The 13441-nt window shown below is 39.6% G+C and overlaps 1 protein-coding gene across 7 annotated transcripts in view; it reads right to left on the reverse strand.

The window, feature by feature from the left end:
- SYT1 (synaptotagmin 1) overlaps positions 1-13441 on the reverse strand; it is a 531232-nt gene that overhangs the window by 121367 nt on the left and 396424 nt on the right. For 5 of the 7 annotated variants that reach the window (XM_038386677.1, XM_038386675.1, XM_038386678.1 and 2 more), the window contains one exon: positions 1497-1619. In XM_038386677.1, coding sequence (XP_038242605.1) covers positions 1497-1619 — 123 coding nt within the window. The remainder of the gene's footprint in view (positions 1-1496; positions 1620-13441) is intronic. The other 2 variants (XM_038386681.2, XM_038386683.2) reach the window with 1 other exon arrangement.

Here is a 13441-nt window from a genome sequence, read left to right on the forward strand (position 1 = left end):
GTTGAGGAAAAAGTTCCTTCATCCATAGGCTCTAGAAAGACTTCAGAATTCTTGTTGCCTCTTGCTTTGAAAAGCAGAAGCAGTGGCAGTTAGTAGTTAAAATGTTTTGGTGAATATCGTTGATAGTGCTGGGACATAGCCTTATGCAATGCCCTCCTGTAGATATAGGGAATTTCTTAATTTCTGCCTATACTCCCCCCTCCACTCCTGAAACAAATATATTTTATGCCAAGAAGAGCATTAGATAAAGAATCTGAATGAATGTTAGTGGAAACAAATTGCAAACATATGGAAGTTAGTTTAGATGAAGAAATTTAAAGGAATTTCAGTCAATATTCATTTCTTTCCCTAAATAGAGAACAATTTTTTATTCTGACTAAAAGCCTTAAAGACAACAAACCTTTGATCTGATTTCTCAAATGGAAAGTTCACCCAAAGACAACAACTTGGAAAAAAATATTCTTTGGAGTTTTCTGTCCCAAATAAATGAAATAGTCTTTTCAAAGTGAGTGCGTACTTGTGAATATGAACATGAAAATTGTGGAGACTGAAGAGTGCAGATACCAAACAAGGAAGCTTTGCACTCCATGCCTGGCAGAGCAGAGGAATGTAGGCAAGCTCAGGGAGTGGTGAAAGACATGAGAAGCAGGTCCATACAAAACAGATCCACGCCCCTGAAATTCCATGTTTATGGTGGTCTGCATTGGGTCATGGCTGCTATTCCCGTTCATAGTCTGGAGAAGCAGCCAAACCTCGATTGTATCAATTTCCAGCCTCCATATTTCAGGTGGTGGTATGAGTGGAGGTAGGAGATTTTTTTCTATCCAACTCCCTGCAGAGTTCTTAAGGGCAGAGCCCTTTTATTTGGACTTCACTGACAGACTGAGGATTGATTAGCAGGCTGTACATCTCTGCTAAACCCAACAGAACTAGATAAGAGAGCCTGGAATTCTAATTAATTAGAGAGACAGCAAGGCCCAATGTATAGACCATTTGACTGGAGGTCAGGAGATTATTCTCCACTGTACCATTGACCTGCTGTGAGACTTTGGATGAGTCACTGATGAGTCACTGAGCCTCTCTGTGCCTCCATTTCCCCCACCCCACACTTCGTTTGTCTTGTCTGTTTAGATTATAAACTCCTTAGGGCAATGACTGTCTTACAATGCATTCATAGACTGCCTAGCACAATGGGGCCCAATCTTGGTTGGAGTTTGTAGGTGATACTGTAATACAAATAGTTAACAAATGATAAATAAAATAATAAATAATAATAATTAGAAAAAACTTTGGCATAAAGTTTGATTAGAAATGCAGTGTGCCCTTAACATGTATTAAACATAAATGGAGAAGGAATTGTTTCATAAAGCTTCAGGCTTGCTTTCTAAATTTTCTTCAATGCAAGCTAGAATGCTAAGTATCTACCCTGCATATCTGTATTTTTGCAGTCTCCTTTCACCCGCACAGCAATGTATCACTGGTTGTTTGTTCCACACCTGATTGTTCTGGAAGTCATAATCCAAAGAATATTGGATTTTCCCTAGTTTTTCCTCTTCTTTGGGTTCTTCTTTATCTTCCCCATCAGTCAGCCCAGTCTCAGCATCATCATCCTTAAGAGCCTGCAAAGAAAAAACAAAACAATAATAAATAACTAGTTTCTTCACACTAACCTAAAATAGATACTCTGTCCTCAAAATCTATTGTAAAGCCATTAAAAGCAAGCATGATGTCACAAATCCATATATGCTGTTTACATATATTTATAGTATTCAAGTTGCGCAAGAAAACTTTTTTTTAAATCAGCAAGCAGCAGGGAAGCAATGGAAATAGGAAGAAAGCTTCTTGGGACATGGCCAGCAAGAACTGTTACAAAGTCTGAAAACAGAAAGTCAATGTCAACTTAATATTTTAAAAAGTCTGTTCTAATCCAATTGCCTCTTAAAGAGGCCAAATATGGACAAACATGCTATTTAGTAGGCAAAGTCACATTCATTCCTCTTAAAGAGATCTCAGCAATGTCAAATCTAGCTTTGCTTGCTGTGAATTATTTGCAACAGAGCCACGTGTTTCTGTAGGATTATGGCTGGTAAAAAGAGTATTGTGGTGAGTTCTTCCTACATTTGACAGGTTGTTATTTAGGATGAATATGGAAGCAAAAAGGTATCACCATGCTACTAGCAAATGCACGTTCATAGAAAAGGCCACCGCACTAGTCCCATTGTCCTTTTATTCATTCTTTATGCAAAGCTAGGCTGAACCAAACTGATTTACAGGTGCACTGATTATAATAAAGTTAGAGAGAAATATAATTTTGTCTATTACATAAAACAGCAATCTTAGATGCCACACAAGAGAAAAATACAATTTGAAAACATCCGTTTGTGCTGTACCAGAAAGCAGAAGTATTCTTGTTGCAAAGGAATACATACAATTATTAAAACATATTAAAAGTGCCCCATCTTGCAAACTTTTACCTGAGGGAGAACTAAATGATGGGGCTCAGGGTAATGAGCCAAATATTAAAATGAAATTATTCAAATTTCCTCCTAAGCATGAAAATAATATCAAGAGCACAAAGGCAAAGAATTAAACACTGAATACTTACCTGGAATTGATATGAGAAAATTGCATTCATCATAGATTTATACTCTTGCATGTACCTTTTAGGGAGTGCTCGAAAAGCTTCTGAAATTTCTATAACGCGCCAAAAGCCAGCGATTGTGGAGAAGACAATATACATTGATCTTACTTCCATTGAAGCGAATGGGAGTTTAGTTTTTTACTTTGATGTGAAGAAGATTGGGCCCTTATATCCCAATGTCCCTCATTATTGAAAATCCTAAATGCTTTAGGTTGGAAAGTCAAATAGTGAGGACCTGTTCCAACTATCCTTGTTTTTGTTAGTTATAATCTCTTTACTGCATATATAGGATATATGCCAGCACTTGAACTTTAGAAAGAGGGACTAGTGGGAAGAAAAAATAGGGTTGTACCTTTCAACTCCTTTAAAATATTGGATTAAAATTTCTGGAGGGTAAAATGCTAAATGTTTTGCTAAAAATCAGAGACTGTTCTTTTTACCTAGGGATAGTTGGCATGTTTGCTCTGGTAGATTATATGAATATATAGTGTTATATTTGCAAATTTTATCAGCATGGAAGTGGTGTTCAATATAAAGTACTGATTATTTTCAAAAGGGCTCATATTACTCATTTTTAATAAAATGCAGAGAGTACAGGACAATGAGAGAACCACTTACTTGTTTTTGTTTTTCCCGTCATGCCATCAGATGGTTAGAACTAATCAACATTATTTGTAAAGAAACAGATTTCAGGGGGATGTATATACTTGAGATTCAGGTACAAAGAAGGTAACAAAGGCTATACCTACAGTTGGCACTGGTTGCCAAAGAAATATTGGCTGCAAAAGCCAGACCACTCATATCACACCTGAGTTGTGACACTCATGCCTTGAACTCTGTTTCACATATTCATGCTTACTTCATGAAACCTCATGGAGAAGAGTCCAGGACCAGGAGCAGAAGCTCATGCGCTGGGTCACAACGTCACTTACATTTAGCCCAGCCGCCCCTCTGTCATGGGAGTGCAAGGGGGCTCCACCGTTATGCCATCCACAGCCCCCTCACTGGCCACTTCTGGAATGTGTTTGTGTGGGGGGGTGCTGGCCAGAGCCAGATTGTTTGGGAGCGAGAACCAATCCGCCAGCTGGCAGACAGGAAGCTGAGTGGTGTAGGGGGGGAGTCATTGATGGGAAAGTAGAGCTGAATGAGGTTAGGCAGCATTACTGAAAGACTGTCCCTCTCAGCAACCTGGCTCAATCTTTTTGTTTTTTTCTGGAGCTGTGATCTGGGGACTGTGTGACATCACACCAGTCCTCAGAAACACTCATGCATTACAACTTTGCCAACTTAAGTTCTCTGCAAAAGCATCAACCTCCCTAGTCAGTTGTAAAGAGAGTAGGAGCCGAGCAACAGTGATTCGAATAGGAACACTGAAGCAGAAACATTCATTCATCAAGAATCACTTGCAAACTAGAGGTCAGATTCAGAATTGTCAAATAGTAAAATAAACTTTTGTAATCTGATGCTAATGGTCTAGATCCTCAGCTTGTGTAAATCAGCATACTTTCACTGAAGTTAATGAAGTAACATCAATTTATGTAAGATGAGGATCTGGTCCAGATATTACAGATACTAATTCTATTAGTGAATGACGGATGTCGATTAATGATTTGAGCTTTCTTAGTCAGAATATAAATTACTGTGTATTTTAACGGGGGCGGGGGGAGGGAGGTTAAAAATGGATCAAAATCTCTTATGAAGTCAAGTCAGTAAATCTGAAAGAGAGATGGTGGAATATTTTTCTAATGCAAATATTTCATTTTGGCTGTGTTAAACTGATCTAAAATGTGAGTAACTTTTACATTTCTTAATCCCTGAACTGCTGGTATCTACTGAAGCTCCTTTGCTGTGGCTGAATGGCAATCTTTTAAGTGCTGGCAAAGATGGCACTGCAAAAACGATCTGCCAGGTACCAAAAGATAGCATTGGAGCAGGGCCAGATTAAGGCCCATGTCTTGGGCCCCAGTTTTTGGAGTCATCATGTGATTACATCAGAATCTCCATTCTCATTATAAAAAAAAAAGCAGCAAATTTTGAGGCCTCTCAGTTGTGAAGAAGAATTTTAGGGTTCAACCATGTGTAATCGTGACATGTGACAGTCTGTAGACTGCCAGGAATAATAGCTCTGAGAGGGGTGAACTGTGTGTTAACTGTGTGTTCACACCATGACCCACTGCTCTGAGGAGCCTTGTCAACATCACCCCAGCAGAGGACTCTGTGGCAGGAGAAGAATTAAACAAGTCCAACATATTCATCCAGGCTGATATACCCTAGCTGCTGGGGTGAGGAGGAGGAGACCCCTTGTTGCTGTCCTTTCCTTTCTTGAAGGCAAGGGCATCCTTGCTGCCATTTCTTGGAGGGTGGGGGGGGGGGGGAAGAGAGAAAGAGGCCAAATGCTTTTGGGGAGTGGAGAGAAGACCTCTCTGATTTTTAGTGATGTTAGCCATCTACTGATTAATTGAGACATGGTCAGTGAGAATAGGTCTCTATAATCTAGGATACTGCCTGCAGAGAACAAGAGAGTTACATGCAAGTAATTTGTTCTCTCTAGGGAAGAAAAAATATTCTACACAGATGCCAGAGCTACAGAGATCTCACAAAGAAACAAATCTTAAAACACAAAAAAATAAAATAAAAAACAGGGAACACAGGAAGTTATAATAGTGGTGGATTTCTTGCACAGTGCTAAGTGCACACAGACCCCAGTGAATTATTGGAATCCTTTCCACATGCATTGTAGAAGGCATTTGGAAGGTAACTGTTTGGTAGAAGATAAAGAAAAAGGTACCATATTACTTGTCTCTATCAAGTAGCGAGATCATTCTTTCTGACCTTGGACCAGAAATTCAGGAGACTTTGAGAATAGGATCAAGTGCGTTGATTTTACCAAGGTCAGGAGAAGAGGAGGGACAGGACGTTACCATAGCAAGCTGCATACAATAATTTTTATCTTTAAGGAAGGAATTTGCTTTTAAATCAAAAGTTGGTATTTTAATAGAATCTGGGTCAAAAGAAGTTGGCACAGAAGTTTCTCATGTGATGCATATATATGTGTGTGCATATATATGTAAACATGTAAACAAACATGATTTGTGTGTGCATATCTATGTAAACATGCAGAACAATGCAAAAAATTCCTCTGTTAGTGCAACATAAAGGTGAAAGGTTTCACATTCATGTCACAAAAAGTTAGGAAATGCAAAAGTTAAGGTTGCAGCCACAACATAACTCACCCATGATATATATCTTGTATGTTTTATGGCACTCTGATGATTATAAGGATTGTTGATAAATGTGTTATTTGATCCATATTTGAATGGCCATTGTAACTAGTTCTAGACAGTGGTGCAGAAATCAATTAACATATGCCACTCTGATTTCCCTTTCTGTGCCATGTTTTAGTTAACTCTTTTAAAGCTCTTCTACTGTTTAAGTGCCTTCCAGAAAACTACATTAGAGCAATTCAAGTCAGAAAGTGAGTGACAGTCACAACGTGCGTATTCTTTCCTCATTTCCATAGCCCAGTGTATTTGTACATGTCTATTTCCTTGTGCATCGCTATAAACAAAGATCCTTCCTCATTTTCAGTAGTCTCGTCTCTTCTCGATTCCCTCAGTGCTAGAAAAACCTTGGGAGGAGTCAGAATTCTATAGGGTTCAACGAAGAGTGTTTCTTGAATTTTTCCTCATGGAGGCCTTGCTCCCCAACAGGCCTTTTTCATGTGCAGACAGGAGCCATCCTGCAGGGACAGCTGTTCTTCTGCTGGTTCTCCTGTCCTTCCCTCCCTCACAGCATAGCCCCCATCAGGGCCAAGCTCCCATCGATTGGGTTACCCTGTAACTTCTCAGCATCAGCTACAAAGGGGACCATAAAGGACTAAAAACAGCCCCAGGCTCTGTTTACTCACTCCCAGAATTTCACATGGAAACTCTGAAGGTCTACAAGGGACTGAGCATAGTAGGTCCTCTGATCCGCCTCAACTTCCTGAATCTCTATCAACACAGAGCTGAGCCACGAGAGTCACAAAATGGGAAAATACTGCAGCAGGGGTGGTCCTCCTCCCTCTTCTACATAGAAAGGTAGAGGAATCATGTATGAGGGATCTCCATGCAAAGATCCATGAAGACGTCTCCAGCCTCTTATGCATCTGGTCTCTGTTATCTTACAGCATTGCATTTGCTAGCTCCTCACTAATTTCACTATGACCTAGCTAGGGCTCCAAATAGGCTAAACTGTTCCAGTGTCATTTGTAGAGGGATATTTTCATCAATAGTGTCCTCAGGATTGTTTCCACCCACTAAGTGGACCATGAATTCATGCTTCAAGAAACAGTTAATAGCAACCATGAAAACACCCTCGTAGTGAAAACAAAATAAAATCATGTAGAGTACAGTCTGTAAGTCTACCTGCCAAGCAACATTCATTGCAGTCTGAATTCCACCATATACTATCCCATCAGCCAACCTTTTTGTTCATAGGGTGAAAAATGGGGTTATTTTTAATGCCTGTATGCTGCCTTGGCCTCAGGACTGTTGAGTGTGCAGGCAGGAAAACAATATTCCTATTATAAAGAGAAAATTCTGTGCTTTGTCCAACAATAAAGTTTGTCACAAGGGCAATTCCCCTCCTTTTCCCAAATTTGATGGCCAAGCTCCATCTCTGTCTTTTATTTTAAGCCAAACTCAAGTGCAATCATTCAGGCTTGTTTTTTCTAACCTCCACAGGTGGATTGAAAATCCAAAAGAAAACAATGAGAAACTGCTGAAATCCCCACAATGTGAGTACATATCTTATCAGTTCCACACACATTCAAGAACAACATAGCTGTGACCCCCCCCGATCTTTTATTCCATAGGGACAGGAGGACCTTTAAAAGTTACTGGCTGATTTCCCATCATCCACCAAACAAATAGCCTGGTCTCCTCGCTATTGTAAGTACATCCGCTTATCAGAGTCCTCAGAAGGAGAGGCAAGTCTCATTCTTCCAGCATCTGCTTTCTCTCCATGAATTCATTAAAAACCCATTTTGTGTCACAGTTTCCAGTGGCTGAGCCAGGCTTTGGTTACTGTGAAATCTACTTTATCCATTACTGCTGCAAGACTGTTGTCCTGCATCAGCAGTGGGCCATACCGACGCATGTAATGAGCTGTGTCCAGCACGGGATGTTTTGACATCACTTTCTCCCTTGTTATCCAGATTTTAAATAGATAGCCAGTTACTCAAAATGTTTTGGTTTTGAGGAGTGTTGTGAGTTTAGACAAGGCTTTTGAAGCATTTCATTAGCTCTCACTGGCTCGTTTGGGTATTGTTTGTGGCCATATTGCCACCTTTGGTACAATCTGAACATGGACTGGAAGCTGGAAGACATTCTAATAGGCGTGGGAGATATGGCACTGTTATGCTTGTCCCCACAAGCAACCCCTTTATCTGCAGCCAGTATCAGTGTGCTGAAATTGAATATGATAATCTAAATTAATCATTATAACCACAATAGGTCACTATATCCAATTTGGACTGTATGCATTTTAAAGTGCGATTAACATAAGCATAGCCAGCCTTATGAAATGTGAGGCCCCAGGTTGCTATAAAGGCTAAAATCAGGCAATGAGTTGTCTTCCTCTTTGGCACAATTGCTTGAGATAGCGATTGGACTGCAGTGTGGAACTACCATAGAGAGCATTTGCTATGCTTGTGTTTAAAGCTGATCTCAATATTAATTTTTGGATTTCCTGATTTTTGAGATTTTAACTGTGTTGTATTAATAATGCATCAATGAAGGCCTTTGCATTTATATTCCAAGTGGTTCAGCTGCCCCAGTGGGGATTTTTTCTTAATATTGTCTAGAATACATAGGGCCAGAGTGAAGGGCCCTTGAATGTGGAATTCACTTCCAGCCTTGGTCTGTCAGAGCTTGACTTGAGACAAGACCCCAAAGCTGAGGCCTCTCTGAATTTCCCCTCCACTCTACACCTGTACTTTTGTACCATCTGTTCCTCTAAGGCAGATAGGATGATCCAAAGCCCATTTAAGTCAATGGTGATCTTTCCACTGACTTCCAGAGACTTTGGATCAGGCCCATAGGGAGGATTTTACTATGTATGTTTCAATTAGATGTATATAATCTGACTCATACAGACTGCCCCAGCAGCAGACACTGAACTGGTCAGGCTGGGCAGAGAGAACTATAATAATATCCAAAAGGGAATGGGGTTTCAATAAACTCTACTAAAGAGTTAGGCAATACCACCTGTTACAAGAGTTGTTTATAAAGAATAATATGTACATCTGTGTGCATAAATATAATGATAAAGATATGATAAAGATCGCCATCTAGTTGCATAAAATATGTATTTCTTCACACAATGCACAGTCAACCTGTGGAACTCTTTGCCAGAGGATGTTGTGAAGACCAAAACTATAACAGGGTTCAAAAAAGAACTAGATAAATTCATGGAGGATAGGTCAATCATTGGCTATTAGCCAGGATGGTCAGGGATGGTGTCCCTAGCCTTTGTTTGCCAGAAGCTGGAAATGAATGACAGAGGATGGATCACTTGATGATTACCTGTTCTGTTCATTCCCTCTGGGGCACCTGGCATTGGCCACTGTTGGAAAACAGGATGCAGGCTAGATGAACTTTGGTCTGACCCAGTATGGCCATTCTTATGTTCTTAATAATAATAGCATCTGTTGTATTGGTCATAATTTTGTAGGTTCAATAACATTATTATGGACTGCAAATGTCTTGCTGTCCCTAAACATGATCAGAAGTCCTATCTCAACAGCTATTTTTTTAAATTCCCCTTGTCCAAACATACCAATAGGATGTTGGCAAATGTCAAACTTCAACCTTTTTTGGTGTGGCTTTGGTTAAAAAAAAAGTGTGCACAGAAATGTTTAGAATGGGAAAAGAATGCCTTTTCCACTGTTCCATAACTCAAATATGGTCCAGAAAAAATCATTTTTGGGCAGAGACCAAACATGAAAAATTTCAGCCTAAAAAGGGAACATTTTAGAGAGTTACTGGTCAGATACTTTTGCTTGAGTTTTCTCTCTGTGGATTTGCTATAACACTCAGCACCGTAGTATCGGAGTGCTTTTCCTGTATAACAACTGAAAGCTTGACTGTACCATTTAGGGACAGCCCATACAACTAAGAGGTGATGGGGAGCTGCATCTTTCAGGAGCACTAGGAAGCATTCTGCTTCAGGGAACAGCTACCTGAACCTGTGTTCAGGAAGAACCTGGGGACTGCTACTATACCCCTCTAGGTGTGAAGCTTACTCCTCTCCCTCCTCTGCCTGGCCAGCCCTACTGGCTAGTTTGTCGTGTGGGGGAAGGAAAGAGACATGGGCTGACTTTCTCCCTTCCCTTTTGGGGCACAGAGCACCCCAAGGGAGTAATGAGCATGGGCACAAAGAGCGAAGAGGCTGCAATTCTGCCTATCCTTTGCGAGGACTATGCAATGGGAAAGGCTCCTCGCACGCTCCCCAACCACTATGGTGCACTCATTAAGGGCTGAGTAGAATCTGGTCTTGAATAAGGAGCTCAGAGGTTGGTCTACTGAGTAAATGAAAACAAGGTATTATAACTGAAAGTAGTATACAACTGCTTTACCTCAGAAAGTAAGAGATCTAAGATAATTTTATATTAGAGTATAAATTATAACTTAAAATCATTGTAACTGTAAAAGAACTTCCTAAAAAATTAAATGAATTTTACTAGTAAAAATGTAAAAGACTTTGAATAAGGGCATTCTAGAAGTCTGCATTAGTTTGAATTAGCGTGGACCAGTAAGTTAGAGAGGTCACGTGCTGATCAGAAGACATTAAAGACGGAAACAGTCTATACCACAGAATGGGAAATGGCCTACCCCATAGCAGGGAAGCAGATCATTACCAGATAAAGAAACTTTACTCAGAGGAGTCCAGTTTGGAAAAGGGATCACAGAAGAGAAGGCTAGTGTCAGCTGGAGAGCCTTTGTTCCAGAAATCCACTTGCCTGACAGTTGACTTTTTTGCTGGGCACTATTGGCCCTCGGGTGAAATCCTGGCTCTAATGAAGTCAATGGGAGTTTTGTGACTCCCCATTGGGACTGGGATTTGATGCTTGCTTTTTTTGTGGGTTAATGTACATTATTTTGCACTGTTTCCTAGATTGATGAAGGCATCTAGTATTAAAAAGCTCGTTCCTTCAGCATATTTTGTTTCCATGCGGACAAAGAGTTTTATAGCCCATAAGAATATGGAGTTAGTTTAACTAATCAGTTACATACTGAAGGGTGGTGAAGTGATGGTACCATTGTATAATTTAAAGAGTTTAATGGAGTAAATATCTCCTAGCTGTTAAACATTAATTAAACATGGTAGCGTTCTTTGACATGCTTCCAATTCCATGTACAGTGCCAGTTAGATGGTCAAAACAGCAGGGTCTCAATGCATGAATGAGATGATGGTGGTCAGAGTGGGGAGGGATGAGATTTATTAGAGGTTTATTAGGAATTGGGGAACATTTGGGAAAGGAGGAGCCTATACAGGAAGGATGGACTCCTCCTAAACCAATATGGAACCAGATTGCTGGCATATAAAATTAAAAAGGTCATACAGGAATTTTTAAACTAAGGGCTGGGGGAAAGCCAACAATTGCAGTGTAGCACATGGTTCAGACAGATACATCCCATCGGAGAGGGGATACTTTATATTATAGTAAAGAGGAGAGGATAGAAGTAGATAAAATACAGGTAAGAACCGAAGAGAACCAGTCAAATGAAAGAGAGCTCCTTTCAATTACATCACAGGAAGGCAGACAAGTAAATATTGACAAATTTTATAAGTGCTTGTATATAAACACAAGAAGGCTAAATACTAAGTTGTGTGGACTTGAGGGCCTGGTATTAAAGGAGGACACTGATATAACAGGCATCAAAGAAACTTCCTGGAATGATGATAATTAATGGAACATTGTAATAACATGCTACAAAATATATAGGAATGACAGAGTAGATGTCATTGTGGGGGTCAGCACATTATATGTGAAAGAAAACAGAGTCAAATATAGGAAAAAAATCTTAAGTGAATCAAACAGTACTATAGTATCTTTAGTAATTCCATGTTTGAATAATAAGAATATAGCAGTAGGAATATATTACTAACCACCTGACCAGAATGGGGACAGTGATTGTGAAATGCTTAGGGAGATTAGAGAGGCTACAAAGACAGAAAATTTAATAATAATGGGGGATTTCAACTATCTTGATATTGACTGGGCACATGTCACCTCAAGATGGGATACCGAGATCAAATTTCTAAATACCATTTATGACTACTCAGAGCTGCTTGTCCTGGAACCCACAAGGAGAAAGGCAATTCTTGATTTAGTCTTAAGTGGAGCACACCATCTGTTCCAAGAGGTGAATATAGCTGAACATCTTGGTAATACAGACCATTAAGTAATTACATTTAACATCCTTGTAAAGGGGAAAATGCCAAAGAAACCCACCACGGCAGCATTTAACTTCAAAAAGGGGAACTACACAAAAACAAGGAAGCTAGTCAAACAGAAATTAAAAGGAACAGTCAGAAGAGTGAAATGCCTGAAAGCTGCAAGGCAACTATTTAAAAACTCCATAATAAAGGCTCAAACTAAATGTACATCCCAAATAAAAACAAAACAAAACAGTAAGACGACCAAAAAGGTCCCACCATGGCTAAACAAAAGAATAAAAGAGGTGGTTAGAGGCAAAAGACAGCCTTTAAAAATTGGAAGTCAAATCCTACTGAGGAAAATAGAAAGGAAGATAAACTCTGGCAAGTAAACTGTAAAAATATAATTAGGCAGGCCAAGAAAGAATTTGAAGGGCAACTAGAAAAAGACACAAAAACTAAACAGCAGTTACATTTTAAGTACATCAGAAGCCTGCCAAGCAATCACTGGGGCCAATGGACAATCAAGCTGCTAAAGGAGCACTCGAGGAAGACAAGGCTATCGCAGAGAATTTGTTAAATGAATTATTTGCATCAGTCTTTACTGCAGAGGATGTGAGGAAGATTCCTACACCTGAGCCATTCATTTTAGGTGATAAAGCTGAGAAACTGTCCCAGACAGAGGTATCAGTAGATGAGGTTTTGGAACAAATTAATAAATTAAATAGTAATAAATCTCCAGGATTAGATGGTATTCACCCAAGAGTTCTGAAGGAACTCAAATATAAAATTGCAGCATTACTAATTGTGGTATGTAACTTATTGCTTAAATCAGTCTCTGTATCAAATGACTGGACGGTAGTTAATATAATGCCAACTTTTGAAAAAGGCTCCAGAGGGGATCCTGGTGATTGCCGGCCAGTAAGGCTAAATTCAGTACCAGGAAAATTGGCTGAAATTATAGCCAAGTATAGTATAGAATTATCAGGTGTATAGATGAAAAAGATATGTTGGGAAAGAGTCAATACAGCTTTTGTAAAGGAAAATCATCTCTCATCAATCTATCAGAATTCTTTGAGTGTGTCAACAGGCATGTGGACAAGGGCGATCCAGTTGATATAGTATTCTTGGACTTTCCGAAAGCCTTTGACAATGTCCCACACTAAAGATTCTTAAGTATAGTAAACAGTCATAGGATAAGAGGGAAGATCCTCTCATGAATTACTGATTAAAAGATAGGAAACAAAGGGCAGGAATAAATGATCAGTTTTCACAATGGAAAGAGGTAAATAGTGGAGTCCCTCAAGGATCTGTACTGGGACTTGTTCTGTTCAACCTATTCATAAATGATCTGGAAAAGGGGTTAAACAGTGACAT

Source organism: Dermochelys coriacea, chromosome 1 (genome assembly GCF_009764565.3).
Source record: "Dermochelys coriacea isolate rDerCor1 chromosome 1, rDerCor1.pri.v4, whole genome shotgun sequence".
Taxonomy (NCBI): Eukaryota; Metazoa; Chordata; order Testudines; family Dermochelyidae; genus Dermochelys; species Dermochelys coriacea.